Genomic DNA, 22,022 nt, shown 5'->3' with positions numbered 1-22,022 from the left:
AGTTTTTATGTATTAAGGCTATAAGGTATCCAAAGCCTTATATTAGCTAAACAAGATTGAAAAAGATTATATCGTCTGGTTCTCTATTAAACTCATACCGTGGTTTTTTTTTATATCCATTTGACCTATGTTGTAATTATATTGTGTCTGTGCTAAAGATTTTTTTATACTTCAAAAGAAGGCAATGCGCATCATTAAGGGGTGTGGTCCTAGAAGACACTGTAAACAAGTTTTTAAAGGTATTATGTTGCTGCCTGTCTTGTCTGAGAATGTTTATATGACTAGCCGTGAATGATGTTTACAATAAATTTATTATACGACGTAATTTGAGTTCAGTTGGGCTTTTCTATAGCACGCGACACTGAAACTTGTTTCATTTTTTCTAAGTTTTAAAAATGCTGGAATCTGTGACAGGTTAGATTAAGTTAGTTTAGGCTTTCCGTTTGATTTGCATATAGGAATCTATGACAGGTTAGGTTACTTTGGCTTTTAGTATGTTCTTGCATATATACTAAATAAAGTGAAATGTGCGTTTCGTTTTAATTTTAGAATGTTCTAGGCACCTCTTTATTTTTTGTGTTAAATAATCATTTTAAGTTGTCTACACCTACCAATTCTTTCTAATTTTTGGCTATTTTCCAATGTTTTCGAATCAATTTAAGTCCTATTTTAATTCTTCACATTAAAAACTACGTTCCTTCTGAAAATTAGACTTTTTTTTTTTTTTTTTACTTTTTTCGTCAAAGTGTCGCGTACTATAGAAAAATCTTTGTTGTTGCGAAGTTCAGATTAAATAAAATGTTGGACAGTCGAATTGACTTAAGTGTACAATACCAGAACTTGTGTATATTGCCAGCTGTTCACATGTTACTTTTGGACTATTCTTACATGTCGTAGGCATTACTATTAACACAGATACGAGTATCTGCTTGTTATGCATTATGTTGGTTTTTGACAGTTGAGGCATAATATAGATGGGTTATGGCGAAAGTATATCGGGAGTAGCGGGCGCTGTAAGTTCCAGAGCTCTGTATCGTAAATCCAGTGGATAGTCTTTGCAGGTAGAAGAAATACAAATGTCATTTTATCAAGTACCTTATATCTAATTTACTGTCTTAATCTGTACTGTTTGTCAATGTGATGTTTTGAAGCAATAAAATACTTGTAACCTGTACGGAATCGTTCGTAAAATTTAAATTGAAGTCTGTTCCGAATTCATGAATCGATAAATTTTTATTGACAGTTAAAATTGGAAGCCATGTCTTGTAAAGAATTTAAGGTCAAATTTTTCAACGGTCTAATGGTTACGGTGAGAAACTACTAAGCAGAAGGTTTCTGGATCGATTCCCGGTGATTTCAATATGGTAAGTATAATCAATATAGGATATATATATATATATATATATATATATATATATATATATATATATATATAGCGATATAAAAGTACAGTGAAGGTAGTAGAGAATGTGGAAAAAATGGAAAAAAGAAAAGTACTAGATTAAAGAGAGAAATTTATTCCCCACCTCTTTACTTCCACAATTCTGTAAGACAAGAGTTAATGCATAACTGATATAGCCTATGTAAAAAAATCTGGCGGCTCCGGTATTGTGCACTTGTTCAGTTAAATTATTTAAGGAATTAAGTTTTATAATAAACTGCCTGAAAATATTAAGGGAATAAACAATCTTATGAGCTTTAAACGTAGTGTTAAATCACTTTCATTAAATAAAAATGTGTGCAAAAGCACTTGGATAATTTTATTTAATTTTATCTGTAACGCAGCATATTGCAAAGAGTTTGAATTTATTGTATGTTTTTATGTACTTTTATTGTGTATTTTTTTATATTTGACCTAACTTATTACAATTGCATTGCTGAATGATTGTAATGAAAGAAATAGAAAATTTAAATTTGATCTTTCCTCGGAGAGTAGAATCGATTGGGAACACAATAGGCCTTAAGTTTGATAGTTAACTGAGCTGATTGTCTCGTTTCTTCAATTTAGTAGACAGTTGAGTTAGATCCGAAGAAAGTCTGATTTGTTAGTTTCTTTTAATGTGTAAGCATATTTATTTTTATTACTACACTACTTGTATACGATGAAAATGTTTATTCCCACGTTTAATTCTTGGGAGTCTGTGAGGGAGGAACAGCCATTCACTTGCATAGTTTCATATGCCGGTAAGTTGTATATCCCGTGCACTATTGTTTAGTCAACTGTTCAGAACCTCACAAGTACAGAACCAGGAGATAATGGATTAGGATAGCCAGTCATTTCCCACTCCATTGCATACATCCCTCTGCAGTACCATATTTCACTAATCGGCGCACTGTACAATAGTATTAATTTAGTGACTTGTTTTGATTACCCAAGAACCTTTTAAATGTTAAATATTTGTTTTTAGGCAGCAAATGAATGTTTCAGGACTGGATTCAGTAGATGGATTATTGTCTATTGTTTCTTACATCTCGGTAAGACTTAATTTGTCATTAAGCAGTGAAATAACGTGTTTTTCAAATTGTCACGGTAAGCACTTTTGTTTTTAAATGTATATCTTTAAACTTTTATGACGGAGTAGCAGGTTTCATATCTTGATGGCGAAAAGGCGTTACCTATAACGCGTTCTAGCTCCCGTGGTTCGAATTAATTGCATCTATGGATTTTTTAATGGTAAATTAGGTAATGAATGTTCTAAATTAGACTTACATTTTGGGCACCGACATAGGAAATTAAGGAGAAAAGTACTATTTTACAAGAAAAAAACGTAACTTAGGCATAAAATAAAATCATGATCTATAATTGAAATAAAATATAATTGAAAATATTTCACTTCAGTGGAGAATTAGGTACAGCAGCTTTCATCCGTGCTGTTGCAATGAAAACCAGTTGCAACTAACTACACGATGTCGCCAACATATGAACATAACGTTTATCAAAGGCGTCATTGCCAGCATAAATTTTCTTCGTCGCTCTTAAATATCACTGAGAGGTAGCGCCACTGGTTAGGGAAGGTTTGATGAGATGGTATATTAGTAACAACCGGACGCACTGTTAGTGTTAAGGTTGCAAACTCACTTTCAAAGCACATCTTAGTCACTTGGAAATGAAGATCAACAAATTGTATAAAGGCCTTGCTATGCCATCGCGATCTTCCTGGGGTTTAAACTCTGAAATTCTGAAAGTAATTTATCGGGGGGTGGTTGAACCGATCGTCCTATACTGTGCACGCGCCTTTGAAGGAATTTTCTACAAGCAATGGGCGCAACATAAACTCCGTCAGATTCAAAGAGGCTCCATGCTGCGCATCTCCCGTGCTTACCGTACGATTTCTACTGAAGCCGCTCAAGTTATAGCTGGAATTGAACCGCTTCATCAGTCAGGAATCCGCAGAGTAGCTGTAACTAATATTCAAAAATCCCGAGGGAATCCAGAAGAGTTCCAGGACCTTGAAATAGAGACTAGCGTCTTTGTCAGCCGCTGGTCACCCAGCAGTCTTTACCAACTGTGTCCACACCACACAGTGTACGCTACGACATGAGTTTCATTTTCACAGATGGTTCTCGTATGTTTATCAACGAGAATGAGGTGGCCGTCAGCAGTGCTTTCGTCTGTTTCGAAAGGGAACAAGAAACCCATTATCAACAGTTTAAACTTAACAAGTGTTGTACAGTTTTCCTAGCTGTAATGCTTGCAGTTGATAAAGCTGTTGAGTGGTGTATCAGCAAAGACTACAGTGCACTTATTTTCAGTGACTCACGGGCAACTTTGAACTGTATTAGGGACAAATATAATATGCATATGATTGGCGTAAATTCCAGACGTAATATTGCTAATTCCAGCAAACACATTTGTTTAAATTGGGTTCGAGGGCACTCGGGTATATTAGGGAATGAAAGGGCAGACCAGCTTGTTCCATGAATATCTTGGATAATTACCATAAAATTCCTGTTAGTTTCATGAAACATAAATTAAGGGAACACATGGTAGCACGCTGGGATGTTCAATGGCAAGGAAGTAATAACGGCTCTCTAACTAGACTTATTCTTCCCTACAATAACCTCTAGGTTAAACTGTAAACGTATGATACCCAATTTCGTGCGTACGCAATTCATTTCAGGCCATGGAAAATTTAAAACGTATTTTTAACGGTTCAAAATCAATAATGTAAATGAATCCATGTAAATGCGAGGAGAGCGACCAGACTGTTCATCACCTTCTATTTGAGTGCCCAATTTTCGAAAGAGCTCGCCTCCTATTACTGTCGCATGTTATCTCATGTTCTGGGAAATTTGAAAAACCCCTGTGTTTTATGTTTAAAAAGAAATGCTGTTCAAGAGAATTTCAGAAATTCATATCACATATTCACAATTCACTGTAAATAGCTAGTTAGTATTATAGTAATAGGAGTTGTAATTAATACAATTAGTAAGGGCGTATGAATGTGTTAATTTTATACATACAGGGCGTTTCCGTCTGGTGTTACAAACTTTCACGGATAATGGCGAAAGGCACATGTATCAATTTGAGATCAGGAACCCTTGTTCGGAAATGACTAATTCGACAATTATAAGCAAAAATAGTTGCGTGAAAATGGAATTTTAATTTGGCATCACGTGCCCTCCTTCCCTTAACCTTTGGAACAGTCGTGGAAAGATGGTATGGGCCGGATGTCTCCTACGTGAGTACTTCGATACAATCTGTGAACTTGTCTACTGTTCCCATTGGCTCATCCATATTCGAAAACCATATCTGCATATTCCGCTCTCGTGTACTCCTCCATTTCACTAGGACTGATCGACTGGACACTGCAATTTGTACACATACACTGCTGTCTACAGACGTGCATATCAGGACCGACCATGTCCGTTACACATTAAGCTATCTGCATTGCTTTAGTGTAGTTTCCTGTCCCCACCCCTCAGACAGCGCACTGAATGGAATAGGCTACTGTAAGTAGACAACGTAAACAACGTCAGATGAATACAGTATGTGTAAGATGTATAGATAAATCACATAAATAAGGTGTAGCCTACAGAGGAATAAAATTATTTCATTTCTACACAACTATTTTTGCTTGTAACTTTCGACTCTGTCATTTCCGGACCAGAGTTCCTTATCTCAAATTGATACATGTGCCCTTCCCCATCATCCCTGAAAGTTTGTAACACTAACCCGGAAACACTCTGTATATAACTTACAGTATGTAGCTATAAGAAAAAATAAAATATCGGCGTGTCACAACAAAGGCATAATTATTTCGAATTTCAAGTTACATGATTTTACACATTTTGATGTATAATAAATATTTTGGCATATATTACACATTTTAAAGGAAAGGCCTATTGCATATTTTGAAATATACTTTTCACCAATTTTCAATCGACTTAATTTATACGTTTGAAAATTGTTTTTTATAATAATAATAATAATAATAATAATAATAATAATAATAATAATAATAATAATAATGTTTAAAATGTAATAAGTTGTTATAATTTCTAATCTAATTAATAATATAGTGTATTATATTGAATCATTAAATTGTAAAATCTAATTTCATTGTAGAATATAAATTGTAAGCCTCAAAAGTGTATGAATAACAAACTATTTGCTGAAGTCAAAGGACATAGCTCACAATTTGTGACTAAAATATTTTAGGTCGGCAAACATTTAATTCAAACAAAATTAATTGTAGACTACTATTTATAATGGGATAGATTGACTTAGATTATACTGTACAATAAAGTTAACATTTAAACCGTTGCTTTCAAAATGAGAATGTTTTCTCGTCCTCCTTCAAAATTTCATAATTGTCGATCACTCCATTGTCCTACACATGCGATATAACCACAGATGTCAGTCTGCATAAATAAACTTAACAAAAACATATCTAATTCGTAAAATTATTTTCAACAAATTGAAGTAATAGGCCTTATGGTTGGAGCGCGCGGAACTATTCCCAGTTTCTTCCAAACCTGGCAAAGTTTCGATCTACAGAGAAAGGCAATTGACGACATCGTTCTTGCAGCTCTGAGAGGATCCATATTTCTACTCCGAAACAGTCTCTGCAGTAAACAGTGATCTTCAAATAATTACTTAGTATCTAATTATTTATTCGACAATTTCTTCTCATTGTTTTGCGACTCCATTAAACTTAAATATATGTATGTTATTTATACTCTCAACTGCCTATTGTACAAGATGCTCTGTCTTTGTGGCAGCCTGTTAATACAGGGAGCTGTTATCGTTTAGATAAATAAATTGAATCTCAAACAATCCGCCATGAAACATTTGAACGACAGCTGTGTTTGCAGAATATGGCGAAATCTTGGAATTGTTTTGTGAACAATAAATAAAGAATTTTCTAAAAATATTAGATTCTGTTTACGTATCTTGTAATACATTTATTGAATGTTTGCTTTCGGAACATAAATAAGGTGTACAGAGGAATAAAATTATTTCATTTACACACAACTATTTTTGCTTGTAACTTTCCACTCGGTCATTTCCGGACCAGAGTTCCTTATCTCAAATTGATACATGTGGCCTTCCCCATCATCCCTGAAAGTGTCACATCATCCCGGAAACACCATGTGTGTATGTATATGTATATATATTATGTATGTAATATACGTGTATATATATATATATATATATATATATATATAAAATACACGTTCAGGTTTTTATAAATTAATCAAACGTGCCATGGGGCAAAACAGGCTGCTATAAAAGGAGATACTACTACTATTAATAATAATAATAATAATAATAATAATAATAATAATAATAGTAATAATCACAATAATAATGGCTATATCACTGTTTCACATCATATAAAAGTTTTTATGTACTTTTCTGTTTTTTTTTTTTGTGTGTCTTGTCTGTGTATTTTATTTAATGTCTGTTTTGTGTGTTCAACATGCATTTGTATGTAATTTTCCTATTTCACGTCATATCTATGTACTGTATTATTATATAGGGTGTAAGGGGTATAAGTGCCATTATTTTAACTGATGATTATTCATGTCATAAGGAAGAAAAAAGGTCCTTGCAATTTTTTCTAATCGCAATATTTAACTAATTATTAAAGTTTACAATATTAGACGTTTTGCAACGTTCCTGGGTAGGGAGGAGGGACTTTATTAAGTACACAGTACAGCTCAAGCGGGTACAGACATACCGGTACAGAGGCTCTGTTCTAATGCAGAAGCGGACAATGATAATACTGTTTTTTTTTTTTACATAAACCGAGTAGCAAATACAAACTTTGTCTCATTAATAGAACATTATGGTAAATTTACATTTTATGTAACAATATTGCTCCATTTTTATTGTATGTCTATTAATCTGTCCCGCTTCCGTAAAACAGTACCATTTTTAAACAAATTTCTGGTTGTGATTTTAGAAACAGGGTAAGAGACTTCCAGTTTCTAAAAATCGTTCAGGAACTGCTACAAAAGTTGGCCGATTAGGTAACCTTCTTCGAATAAAAACGTTGACGGTACATCCTTCGTCTCACTTGAAGTACGACGACTTTGTACATAAATTAATAACATGTGATATTCCTAAACTGTAAATAACATTGTAAGTTGTTTATTGAATACCCTATACTGAACTGTCCTCCCCTCGGCAGTAGACCTATAGACAGGGAGCTTGAACTCGGCTGACTCGTACTTACGTCTATACAGATTACTGCCTGCTAAACACGTTGCCACGTCTCTCACGCCAGAATATTAACAAATTTAAGCATGCATGTTTATTTAATTTCATGAAAATGTAATAGAACACACAAATATTTATTTAAACTAATATTAACTCTTTGCTAGATATACCTGCTGATGTGATTGTTTTCGTAGTTTTATTAACGATATAAGCAGTATAACGCAAATAAAATATGAAAAGAAATATTTTTTTCTGGGAAAACTATCAAATTTTTACCCTACTTATGTTGTATGGACATTTTTTGATTAAATAGACAATCCCCGACGACTGAAAAGGACGGCACAAGTTCGAATTTTTATTAAAGTATTGCTCACTTGTCCGAATTTCCGAAACGATGAAATAGTGTTGTAATTTACTGTTCGGGCTCATTATTTCATTGTTTTAGACTGAACCTAGAAATAAAATTGATAACTCTGTAACTTGAACTATGAAGAACATACCTGGTGGATGTATTTTATCAATCTCATCCCTTATGTTCTTTTTGAATATTACATTGCTGTAATTGTAATTTGGAAAGCGCTTTCTACTGTTGGACTAACATAAGCAGCTTCGCGTCATCCATTTCATTTATATCGTCATTATTACCGCGATTGGAGACCTTGCAATCGATGTAATTTTCACATTCTTTATTTTCATCCGTTTAGAATTTTCTGACCAGAATTTTGGACGGAATCCGGTTATGCGGGCAGAGGCGATACTGCCAAATGGATGATGCTCAATTAAAATGCAAATAATAAAAATCCGAACTCGCCGAACGAATCCGTTCCGGTAAGTGAGCGACTATACCTGGTAAGGTTTATCTCGTCTCAGTAGCAATAAAACCAAGTCCCTTCAAATGAGGGTGGAGATTATAGGAGGGTTGTAAATTTGCAGGATTCCTTTCAAAATCTTGTTATTGTACAGGCTGCCGGAACTCAGCTTCTTGAAAGACAAGCTCAGTGACGGAACTACACAGTACAAAGAGAAATATTTTGTTATTTTATTTTGCGCTATAGAATGTATCAACTAGTCCCTTCCGACACTGAATGGATGGACGGCACCGCTCCACTCTCCCATCACTATAACAATACAGACGAAGTAAGACATCTCCTTTCTCTATCTTTTCACAGTGAGACAAGATACATCACATCCTTTAACTACCTTTGTTGCCTATATGTCCCAAGTTTGTCGGTAGAATTCGGAAATACACTGTATAAGAAACTGATACATGATTTTAACTTAACAGCACAAGACGAAACTATATAAATTTCGATGGACAATGAATTTAAGCAAATTCATAGTATGTATGTGTGTATATGTATATATATATATATATATATATATATATATATATATATGCTACGCTACTTATATGGGCCTGAACACTAGATAGATTATTAACAGCTACATTATGAAAAATGTGGGTGTCGAAATAATTCTTTTCCTGTATTTAACGTAGAAAGCTAACGTTTCTCGTCGTGTAACAATTTGTGAAAATAAAAATTTCACATTTTCTTAAAAGTTGTAATTTTTGCCATTGTTTCAGTTTGCCGCATTGATAGTGATCTCTCTATTGTCCAGTGAAAGTGATAGAGAGAAGATAGCCTTATTATTGGGAATAGATGTAGATGAATTTTATCCTCCTGAAATGCCCAGCCTTGCAGGAAATAAGACTACTGAACATGGCAACGCTACTACTGGCGAAGTGGAGTGTAAGTATCTCGCATTTAATTTTCGTACTTTGGATACGAGATAACTGCCAAAGAATGGAATTCAATTGTAGACTGCTGTATTTTATTACGCATATTTTCAAAGTCATGTAATTGAATGAAGACTTATCAGATGTTTGATATAAAGGTAATTATTTCTCGGGTATATGTAAGCTACGTGAGCTTATGGCCGGTAATATTGTTTGTTCATTCATTGTGTTCTGCCCAAGTGCAGTTCTTTCACTGCAAATCCAGCATTCTCCAATATTTCCTATTTTCTATCTTCCTCTTAGTCTCCGTATATAACCCACATATCTTAGTCTTCTTCTGCCCCGAACTCTTCTCCCATTCACTATTCCTTTCAGTGCAGCCTTCAGTAGACAATTTCTTCTCAGTCAGTGACCCAACCAATTCCTTTTTCTCTTTCTAATCAGTTTCAGAATCATTCTTTCTTCACCTACTCTTTCCAACACAACTTCATTTCTTATTCTGTCTACTTCACATGCTCCGTTCTTCTCCATATCCACATTTCAAAAGCTTCTATTCGTTTCTCTTAATTTCGTCGTAATATCCATGTTTCTGCCCCACACAATGCCACACTCCACACAAAGCACTTCAGGAGTCTCTTCCTTAGTTTTTTTTTTTCAGATGTCCGCAGAAGATGCTCCTTTTTCTATTAAAAGCTTTCTTGGCCACTGCTATCCTCTTCTTGACTTCCTGGTAGCAGCTGATGTTACTGCTTATAGTACACCCCAAGTATTTGAAGCTATCCACTTGCTCTACTGCCTCATTTAGAATTCGTAAATTTATCTTCTGCATTTTTCTTCCAATGACCATGGTCTTTGTCTTATTTGCATTTATCTCCATCCCATACTGCTCACAACTGTCATTTAGTTTCAGTAGCATATCCTTTAGTATCATTTCCTCTTCCGCTAACAACGCCATATCAACAAATCTTATGCACTTTATTAGTCTTCCTACTATCACTCCTCCCATGTTCTGAAAACAGTTCCTTACTAAATCATCCAGGTAGGTGATAAAGGACATCCTTGTTGCACTCCTCTCCCAATTTCACTTCCTTCTGACATTTCTTCTCCTATCCTGACATTGACTCATTTCATATAAAGATTACTGAAGTCTGGGAAAGAAGAGATTCTTGAGAATCCCCATCAGTTTATTCCAATCCACTCCGTCAAAAGCCTTTTCTAGGTCCACAAACACTATATATATACTTCTTTATTCTTCTCTAGGTATCTTTCTCAGATTGTTGGTAGCAGTCCAATTGCATCCCTCGTACCTTTTCCCTTCCTGAAGCCGAACTGCTCTTCTTCCAACTGTTCTTCCATCTTAGAATATAAACGCCGATTCAGTCAGTTTTACTTGGGAAAGATAAATGCGGTAGATCCCCGTTTCTTTCCGAACACCACTCTTTCACATCTTAAAAGATTCCAGGGGGCCTCAGCGTGGATGTGAGGAGAGTGAATTAGGCCCTCCGGACTTCACCGAAATTCACCGCAAGGGTTGAATATCAGTTACATTAGAGTTTTTGACCCGATCAGGGACCGGAAAATTCCAATTAGCCCCCAATTAGTCCTTTGTTTATATATTTGGAAAATTTCTAGTACGTGAAATACAAGCTTAAACAATTCTTTGGTGTCTTGACACTTCCACGCGTATTTTTGTCATTCTTCGCAAAAATATTGTAGTTTCTATCAACCTGTTATATTACAAAACTCTGAATTTTCAGCTTAATAAAATATTAAACCAAGATGTTCAGTTTCACAGGAAGTCTTATTTACTTCATGTGATAGATTAATCATTACTGCCTGAAAATATTGCATAAAATAAATTGGCAAAATTATTTTCCAAATAATATAAATATATATTATCACCATTAATGAGAGGAGTTCGACCGGCACCGTGGATCGTGTCCCGGCATAGCTCAGTTGGAAAGAGCCCTCAGCGCGCAGAGCTGAGAGGTCCCGGGTTCGATTCCAGGTGCCGGAACGAATTTTTCTCGATTTAATGGTGATAATACACATTGACTACTTCATAGTAGTCGTGTTAATATTCAATGAGGATGGCGAGGCCTCATATAATGAATATTTGATGTATTATAAAGACATATCGTTGGCAAATGGCGTTACGATCTTGCTACATAGAGAAACTGTCATAGACCAGATTTTTTTTTAACCTTCTTGAACATGTGGCACACTAAAGTTGTAACTCAAAATCCCGCGGCACACTCGTACAATCTAAACCAGTCTGTCCTAAATGGGGAGGGGAATTTCTTCTCTTAAAACACGTAAAACAAGATATTTTTATGGTTGGTCTAGTGGCACTTGTGGTGGCAAAAGTCGCTGTTGGGATTTTCTCGGTGTTCTCTCGTTTTTCCATATTAGGCATCTAAATTATAATATCAACATTTCTTCATTTCGTCATCCTACCATAGCATTCTCCGAACGGTGGCTGGCGACACACGGAGGGGATTGGTCTAGGAAGAGAGAGGATTGCCTGTTCGAAACCTCGGTACGCAGCGAACCTTAGTGTAGTCAGCCGGTGTGGATTTAGAAATGTGCCTAGCTTGAGGGCCAGCGCAATAGATCTAATAAGGTCGCAGTGGTGGGTCATAGGACTCCCGTTTTTAAACTCAAATTCAGTTCAATTCAAGGTTAGTATATTCTAACTTTACTGATCTGGAACCCTGGTTGCGCGTCAGTCATTCTCTTCTCTGACGATCACACACCTATACTCTTTACTGAATGTTGACTCTTGTGGACTAATTTTATTTTACTATTCTTTTCACCTTTTATTTCTGAAATTCCTGCTACGACAATCTTTACTGTTTTCATTTTCTTACGTAGACAATGAAGTAAAAACCTATTTACTTTAATCGTGGAAAATCTAAAGGACCAGCTCTTTCCAATGATGAAGACAAAGAACCAAACATACAGGGCTTCTATTATATTGTATATACCGTGCTGACCGCCGCGGCGTGTTGCTTCTCGGCCGCAGCAGTCAGCGCTTTCCCAGTATAAATATGTCGCTCTCTCGGGAAATGGGCCGCGGACCACTTCCCTTCCCCCCCTCTTTTCTCTTCTACTATCACAAAAAAATTGCTAATTTCTTAGGTAATCCTGTAATATGATAATATGGGAAAATAAATATACTGTAAGTTCACGGGGCTAACTGTTTCGAAGCTGGGTACCTGGTTCTAATGAAGTGCATAGGTAGCAATATAACATGGGGCATGAGATAGTTACTCTGCCTGCCATAATAAAATTCACTTCAATTAAATTCCCCAATGAAAAAAAAAGTGTATATTCGTTCACGAAGATGTTTAGACAGCTGACTAGAGCAGGACGGGGAACAGCCTCTCTGAGAGCTTAGCCTATCCCGCTGCCTTAGTTGCTGTTGTATGCAGGTACTCATGTTTACTGCTGTTTGAAGAGTTCCCCATCTCTATTCTAGAGCTACGCATTTTTGTGTGTAAAGTTTATTATAAATACGAATCAGCTCGTCGTGTTCGTACGTTTCCTGGTCAATTACCTTCTTCCAGAACTGCAATATTATATGATATTATGGATAGATTTCAATCTACTGGCTCAGTGCAAAACAGTTCTAACAGATGACAAATTAGACCAAATTGGCGCATATCTTGAACGGTTGCCAACAAAATCACTCCCGAAATTGGCGCAACATATGGGGGGGTTTCAATATCTTCTGCACATGAAGCAACAAAATTGTTAAAACTGAAGCCTTCAAAGTGTACACGTGTCCATTGTCTGCAATAAGACTATCCAGTAACAAGAGTGCGTTATGTGAGTGAGTGCTTTTTTTCAGCGACTGGAGATTTGACCCACAGCTCGTTTTTTAAACGAGGCGCGGTTCTACCTGACTGATCGTGTAAACAATCAAACACTCGCTATTGGTGTTCTGAAAATTCACATTGTGTACAGGAAATCCATCTTCGTGATAGAAAAGTTGGCGTTTGGTGTGCTGTTAGCGCAAGACAAATAATCGGTTCGAATTATTACGAGTAGAACATGCTTTGTCTAGTCTTCATTGTTCTTAAATTGAACACTTTAATTATAGAGGTTAAATATCGTATACGTCGGTAGAACAAATGAAATCAGAAACATTAGTGGCCGAATTTAATCGTGTCAATCAGAATATGTTAACCCGATACACCGCTTGGTTGGCCGAGGGAAGACGATATTTGCAGCATCTTCTGCAAGGCACGATTTTATGCAAGTTTTAAGTAGCGGGGTTAACGTAGGAGTGCGGTCAGCTGTGACATGCCTAGCCACCGAGAAGCAAAACATCGCGCCAGCGGTCAGCACATACATAGAAGCCCTGTAGATCACCAAGAAAATGATGCGACTTGTAAATTTGCCTCGTGAATTATTTTTGTATTTCTTATGAATACTAAAATCACAATAGTTTATAGCCTATTTACTATATAAATTCTAACAGTTGCATATATTTCTTAATGTAGTACGACATACTTGATGAAAAAACAAAGTGATGAAGGAAAAATTTATTAAATTGTCTAAAATGGAAGAACGAAAAAAATTTTAATGAATAAAACTAATTTAAAAGGTAGAAAAATTTCACCCAAAATGTAAAAGTAAGTTTACTATAGGCCTATGGGATATACCGTTTCTTTTAGCGTTGAGCTTCCTGTAACATTCTGTACGTAACATAATTTTACTGTTCTTGCAGGTAAAACCTTCATTCCTTGGTGTTTGTCATACGCAGCTGCAAGTCTTATTGCCAGCCTTATGCTTGCTAGCGCCCTGTACAAGGTAATGTATAAAATTCAATTTTGTAGCTGGTGTCAACGTCTTTAGATTTCGCTTCGCCAGTCTTCTCTTCAACCTATGTCCATTTATAATGTTCCTCACCTTGTATCGAACTTACAGGTGATACTTCTCTGGCAGCCTATAGCCATTTTATTTAAAAAATATATTCGTCTGTACAAAATCTAGCCACCAGCATAGCTCACGTAGTACATGACGTTTGAGCTGCCATCGGACGAGAGCTTAGATTCCCACTTGGAGGATTGATCATGTGGTTGGGTTTACTCAGAGATTTTTCAGACTGTAAGGTTAATGTCGGGTAACTTAATAGCGAATCTGTCTCTTCTAGCTGAATACCATCCTGCTATCACTAGAGTCCGAAGGTTGTGGATGAAGTAGCATTAAGTCTGTTTACTGTTTCGTCATGCATCAGCTGTGTAATCAACTAACACCATTCGTGCAGCAGATCCTGTCAAGCTTCGTGCACCTCGGTCATTCTAATAGAATTTGCTCGTGCATAATATTATTAACCATAACTTTTCAGTTATTTCTGAAACTATCACCATTTTAGGACCTCCGTCGTTGCCAATGACTGAAGCTCTAAAGCTGAATCTACAGGGTTTAATTTTCCATGCGTGTACGCATGCAGTCTGGGAAGAATACTGAAAGAATAAAGTTTAAAACGCGCGTTCAGTTAAGATGCATGAAGATTTGGTGTCCACATGGTGCCCCGGTTTGAACGTCATATTCACTACGTAATATAAGATCATTCAAAAGTAAGTTTCCATTTTGAAATGGTAAGAAGTTTGTCAAATTTTTATATTCCACAAAAATAAAAACACCAATTTGTTCGTAAAGAAATGGAATTTTATTAAAACACGAAAAAATTAAATGACCACTACCGTGTTCAATAAAACTTTTTCTTCTATGCTATAAACGGCATTAGTAAGCACATTCCTAGGGATGTTTTCAATGTCATTCGATATTGACCGTTTCAGTTCCTCACGTGTAGTAGATCTACTAAGAAATACCTTTTCTCTTAGATAACTCCATAACTACGTAGTAGTCGGCTGGATTTATATCTGGTGATCTAGAAGACCAACTATTCGGAAAATGCGTACTATTCACACAATCACCAAATGTGGTGTTGCGCATTAGTGTTTTGAAATTGTGTATGTGAGGTGGAGCGCCGTCTTGCATAAAAACAATGTTTTCGATTTCATGATTCTGTAACGCTGATATTGCAAAGTCTTTCAACATTTGATAATATCGCTGCCCGGTTACCGTCAGTGTTTTTGTTTGCTCATTTTCCATTTTTTCATAGAAATATAGTCCTATTATGAAATGTGACGTAAAATCACACAGACAGTAACCTTGATATGTAATCCTTGCTGTATAATTGTGTTCGGATTATTTTCTGCCCATATCCTGCAATTTTATTATGAGTGTTAACAGCTCCGTTCAATTCGAAATGTGCCTCAGATGTCCATTCCATGTAACATTCGATATCTTCTCAATGCATTATGCATATTGTCTACTGCATTCGTAATAGCACTGAAGGAGGCCAATTCGAACAGTAAAGGTAAAACTATTGTAAAAATGATTAAAATTACTCTCCTACAACTGCCGTCTGTATTCTGAACAATTATTGTTTATACAAATGTGACAGTTACCATAGCAACGAGACGTGCAACGATAAAAAAAACCAAACATTCCAAATAATAATGGTACCTACATAAAACCAATCTGCCGATATGTACACGAGATAGTTGTTTCAAAATGGGAACTTACTTTTGAATAACTCTATATATTAATACTAAATTTTAATCTTGCCTGCATTGCTTGAATGCGTAAAGCTGAAAGAAAAGTTGAACCGTGTAGATGCATCTTAAATTATAAAACAAGTGACAATATCTTATTCGTATTCATGGCAATATCGTATTCTTATACTTAAAACATACATTTGTTACATAACGGCAATTCTCTCTCTCCCCTCTCCTTCCCTCTCTCTCCCCCCCTCTCTCTTCTCTGCCGTCAATATTTACGTCACCTGTCAGACATTACTGAGCGAAGTATAAGTATGTCTTCATTAATTAAAATATTACACACGGACAAATTCTATCAGACTGACCGAATTGCATGGAGCTTGGAGGTCCTACTACAAGTGTTGTTTACTGTACGTAGGACTTGATGCATGGCACGCGTGGCACAGCAGCAAAATAACGTAATTCTACCGTTTCACCACGTGGCGGGCTAGATCGGGGCTATACCTTCAGACTCAAGCTATAAATTACGTCGACGCTAAATAATCTAGTAGGCCTACTTGATACAGAGTTGTTGAATAAACTATTAAAAAGTTAACTGCTAAGCTTATATTCCGTTATTTGTCACTCGTCGGCAGTGGCGGCTCGCATTAAGGGCCACATGGGCACGTGCGCACCCCCCCCCCCCAATTCGTTTTATTTTCCCCACAAAAAAATAAAGCAATTTTTGTTTAAAATTATCTGCTCAAAACTTAATGACTTAAGAGGTATAAACATACTGTGAAATGTGAAGGATTTCAGCTCTCGGGCACCGTAGTTCTAGTGCCAATCTTTTGCACATGCGCACAGATAACTAGAGTTTCAAGTGCGTGGAGAGCGGTGTAACGTGATGGGTTTGCGGGGCGTGAAGATGAAAGGGGAAGCGTTGGCTAGGGCACAGAAATTCGCGTGGTCATTCTTTGCACATGCGCAAATGGTTTTAACAACGTGTAGAACGCTATGCGGACGAAAAGGAAGCTACCGTTACATATAGAAGTATGAATGATGGTAACACTGCTATGGCCCGAAGAACCAATTGAGTTGCCATCTTAGCTATTCTGTAGCTAGATCTAGCTTTTTTAGATTAGTTACTATAATTGCTATACTTCATATCAGAGGCAATGCTTAACTATATTTTCTGATTAATTTAGCTACTAAAATTAAATTATTTAACATTGTTAATATAGTAATTTACCTATATTCAAAATTGTGGTAGGCTGCTTTTTTATTAAGAGTGTTGGCAACATTGAAACCGTACGAAATACATGTCTCGATTACCGCGTTTGTATTCGTAGCGGCAATTCTCAGTGGTGTTAATAATTCTCTTCCTGAAGTAGTGACGTTAGCTACATTAGTGTTCGTTGTATGATTGTTCATTTCAATATGAATAAAGCTAGTGAACTAATTGGAAAGCAATTAGATTTCGACAGCAGTGTTCGCGCCAAGAATATAGGCACACCCCGGCCTTATATGGTCATTATACAGCACATAGAAGGCAAACACAGAATTTTCAACAGAGAATTTAATAGCTCTATGTATGATGAAGCGAAATGGTTGTGTGGATGCGAAGAGAAGAACGCAACATCAGAAGGATTCGTTCTGATTTAGGAGAACATAATGACGACAATCCGGTCCCTACTAGACGACATCGAAATGTCGATCAACAAAAACGAGTCGGTGCATTGGAAAAGTGTGATATTATTGTGTCGCAAGCAGAAGAAAAATTTCGTTTCACAGGCCACTTGGCGGCTGCCAAACTTTTCCGTGTATCTAGTTTTCAAGAATATTGTAATCGGTTCTCAGAGAAAGATCTTGCGGCAACTGTCAACACATATTCAAAAGTGGACAAATCTACGCTCAGAACCGAGCTTGAAGTGCTATATTCCAGGGTAGACTTGCGTGCGGCCGAAGGAGCTGCAGCACTTTTGAAACTCTTTTTGCGCAACAATATGCAAGAAACATTTCACGAATGTGTTCGATTACTAAGCATCATTGTTACAATACCCATGTCAACTGTGGAAAGTGAAAGGTGCTTCTCTACTTTAAATATAATAAAAACCTTCCTCAGGAACGCAATGAGCCAAGAAAGACTGACAGCATTAGCAGCGTTTTCAATTGAGAGTAAAATGGTTCGTTTGATACCCAACTTCAATCAGCGAGTTATCGAAGTATTTGTTCGAGCTAAGGACCGAAGAATGGACATCTATAAATAGAAAGGTTGGTTTATAATGCATTCTTTATAATACATTTTGCTATTGAAATTTTCAGCAATTATTCCGTATGGCAAGCCTATGTTCGTGTAGTAAGGAACCTATGGGTTCAATTAATTCAATATTAGTGTTATAAGTTGTGCCCCACTAAATAATTTGGTCACGAGCAGCCACTGCTCGTCGGACGAAAACACAGTACCTTGAGGCCTAGCTACATTCGTTTCGGTTATTCCATATTTTTTCTTGGGCCTTGACACCGTAATAGTTTAATGCATTCAAAGCATTGTTACTTGCTACATATTTCTTTAATTAGTACTCTATTATTGTACGGGGGCATTTCTGCAGTTTTAGAATAGTTCTCTCTTTGTCGTAGAGGCCCAATATAAATTATAAACTCGCTCGGTAGGTTAACTAGTATAGGCTTATTTAGAAACATGAAATTTTACAAAGATTTACAATAATTCATAATCGTGATGTTTTATCGTCGCATACGGAGTCATAATTGTTTATAATTACTAGTAATAATCAGTAATTTTAAAATTTTGTGTAGGATATTTAATGAAATGTGTAAAATTACCTTGTACGAAATTGTATATTCGTGTGTATATGTGTATGTGTGTGTAGACTGATAATTAATATTTCACTGAATATTGAATAATTTGTGGAACTAATTTTTATGGAATTAATTTCTATTATAGGATTGTTCCCACCTATATAGATACGTAAGGAATTAGTACATCAGTCTACTCATTACTTACCAGCATCGAAAGAAACTTCTAAATCTGATTTTGTTGTGTTCGCAGTGTTCGAACAATTTGCACAGTTTCATACTAATTTACACTAATACGTTTTGCACTCAAATGGTATTAAGTTGGAAATATCGGTATATAAAACCGTTAAATTTCTCAGAATAAACTCTCCTAATAAACACATTTATTGCATATATAACAAAATTGAAATGGATGATAGTTTTACTTTTCCCATTAAGTCTACTTGTGTATATTTGAAATTAAGCACTTTAAACATATTAACATTTACTAAGTACGATCACTTGTATTTATGTTTATATTGTTTTAATAATGAGCCCCAATATAAGGATAACCATGCTTTTAACAATGCAACTCATTTTCTCTATTTTACGTAACATAAAAATAACACGCACAGAGTACACTAATGGTAAGAAAAACCGGCAGTCTGAGAAACGTCTCTACTAATTAATAGCTGTACAGACATTTTGCATCATACTATCTGATTCCACTCGCAGTTTTCCCTCCCACGCCTTTAGAACGAACCTAACCCTGTTCTGCCGTTATGTTTCTAATTTAGGTAATGATATAACTCACGAAACTTCCATGTATACAAATAAGTCTTCAGGTGTCCGCGATTTTCACCACCTGTGAAATGCACATTGGCAAAGAATTATTCCCTAAGTGGCAGTAGCTCATTGGTAAAATGCTTGACTACCTGCTGGAATACGAACTATTGTTCAAAGAAGCAAAAGTTGCCGTATTCGACCTCCGTTATTTCTTGATTTTTTTTTTTTAGTTTTTATTTTCACGTGTATTAATTTTTTTCCACTATTGCTGTCGTAACATATTGCCCAAATTCATCGCTGTAGAACAATAATATACCCTCAAATGATAATACGGTATGCGCCAACAGTACTGAAATTCTCGCACTGATACTGCGTATAAGTACGTATCGTATCCATGGTGTAGTTTATCTCTCATTATTGTATTGTTGATACATATTATAGTGAAGATTTGCTAAAATGGTTCTCACGAAAGAGAATGTGTTTATTGTCGATCATTATTTCCTGTCTTATGGAGTGGGGCGTCAGAATGGGCCGAGCTGCGCAACGCCAAAGAGCAGTACCAGGAGCGTTTTAACAATGCGGCACCAAATAAAACCAAATGAAGAGTCCACTGCAAGAATGATGGATGTCATTTGGAATACATTTTGCAGGAGAAGCAATTGAAAGTTTGAAATTCTTAGCGCTCAAAGCTTAACTGTGATTTTCCGATCATTACTGGACAATGACTATCAGTGTTAATGCCATAAATAACTCTATTCCATCTCAAATCGACCGAAATATAGAGAAAATTGACCTTGCAATTTTTAAATACAATAAAACTTTTTCTGTCCGTTGACAACTGTGATACAATGCTTTGTTCAAAGTTTGAGGCATCAGAACTTCATAGTGTTTAAATATAAAATATTTAAATTTATCGTATTTTCAGAAAATTAGCAACTTTAAACTGTTGTGGCTCCGAAACCCTTTCATCCAATGATCAAAATTACGGTTTATTTTGATACTGAGAAATTATAGTTTATATTGACATGTAAACAGTTTTTCTTACTTTTTATGGAAATGGAGAAATTTCGATTTTTCTTCATTAAGACTCCTTTGCCCACGAAAAAAAATATTTTTAAAATATATGGTTAGATTCCGCATTGAAAGTTCAAATAAACGCTTATTTTTTACTGGTGGTTTGTTGATAAGAAAGTATTGAAAATATCAAATAAAGAAAATAAATAGTACGCGTGTGAACTAACCAGCTGACTGAGACGGGAGATAGTCGAGACAAGCAAGGCCAGGAGAAAAACACGTGATGTGTCGTCTAGCAGTCATGGCTGGGCTAGTTTTATCACAAGTTTTCATAAACACAGGAGTAAAATGACGCCCAATGCTCGCTTATCTTCAGCTCTCGGCCAGTGTGTGGGGTACTGCGCCGTTCAAGTCTAGGCGTGTGAAAATAATTTATTTAATACCCTCGAAACTTATTGCCGAGCCACTAAGCAAACAATGCCGAATCCCTCTTAATAATGCAAGGTTTTTTAACAATATTTTTTACATTTTTACAAATGGGCAAAAAGCCCAAAAATTAGTAAGTAAAATAAGATTCTGTCTCTCTGTATACAATAAAAATAAGTATTACTTCTTATCATAATCTACTAAATGTCGGCTTCAAAATGAGCTCCCGTTCAACTTTCTGCAGTAAATGGTTCCAGAGTTCTGAGCACTGAAAGAGGCTTGTTTTTATAAAATACGCTAAATTTGTCGCTCAATAGTACGAAAACCGTTCGACTTTCGATAGTATATTTTTGAAAATGCACTCTCCTCAGCACCTTGTATAAATAGGGAAAAAATTAAGTATTAAAAAATGCGAGGTTTTTTACTGATCGATTTCATATGGAGTAGCCCGTACATTCTATATGTCTTAAGCTATGCATTGACAGTCTTCGTTCATTTTCGACAAGAAAGTGGCATCCATCATTCTTGCAGGGAACTCTTCAAATGTTAGCTATAGTCGAGAAGTTCAGTCGTACGGGATCAGTTTTGTCACCTGGCATGTTATGACTTACTTTGATTTTCAGATTTGTTTGTAATTTCAGTACTACGTATGGCCGGAAATAATGCTTGACAATAAACACCTCCTCTTTTGTGAGAACCATTACTGCAGAAATCAACACAACGCTGAATTCACAATATGTCAAATTATTATAGCCTATTACATAAAAATAAATGAAAAATGAATAAATAAAATATAAATAAAAGGGTACACGGAAAAAACGAACAATGTCACATTTCCATTAAAGGCGAGATAATGATCTATTTCAGTATATTACTGCAAAATTTATTGGTGTTTCTATTTGAAATGAAGGAAATGATGAGTGTATCCGTGGTTTTAATTCTCCTTTATCACTTTTGGTAAAAATAACACTAAAGTTTGTAATGATACAGTGAATTAGATAACATCACCCTTAAAGGAGTTGCGACCTTGTTCGTT

General features: G+C 35.8%; 1 protein-coding gene across 2 annotated transcripts in view; it reads left to right on the top strand.

The window, feature by feature from the left end:
* Positions 1 to 22,022, top strand: part of LOC138709173 (uncharacterized) — a 33,636-nt gene that overhangs the window by 627 nt on the left and 10,987 nt on the right. Inside the window, exons 1-3 of one of the 2 annotated variants that reach the window (XM_069839746.1) lie at positions 1,259 to 1,364; positions 9,255 to 9,420; positions 14,143 to 14,225. In XM_069839746.1, the coding sequence (XP_069695847.1) occupies positions 1,362 to 1,364; positions 9,255 to 9,420; positions 14,143 to 14,225 (252 nt within the window). In that variant the 5' untranslated portion in view covers positions 1,259 to 1,361. Of the gene's footprint in view, positions 1 to 1,258; positions 1,365 to 9,254; positions 9,421 to 14,142; positions 14,226 to 22,022 lie in introns of those variants that run through there. The other variant, XM_069839736.1, reaches the window with a different exon arrangement.

The sequence above is a fragment of the Periplaneta americana genome, chromosome 1 (genome assembly GCF_040183065.1).
Source record: "Periplaneta americana isolate PAMFEO1 chromosome 1, P.americana_PAMFEO1_priV1, whole genome shotgun sequence".
Taxonomy (NCBI): domain Eukaryota; kingdom Metazoa; phylum Arthropoda; class Insecta; order Blattodea; family Blattidae; genus Periplaneta; species Periplaneta americana.
The sequence above is the reverse complement of the archived record's forward strand: the minus strand, read 5'-3'. Positions and strand labels throughout refer to the sequence as shown.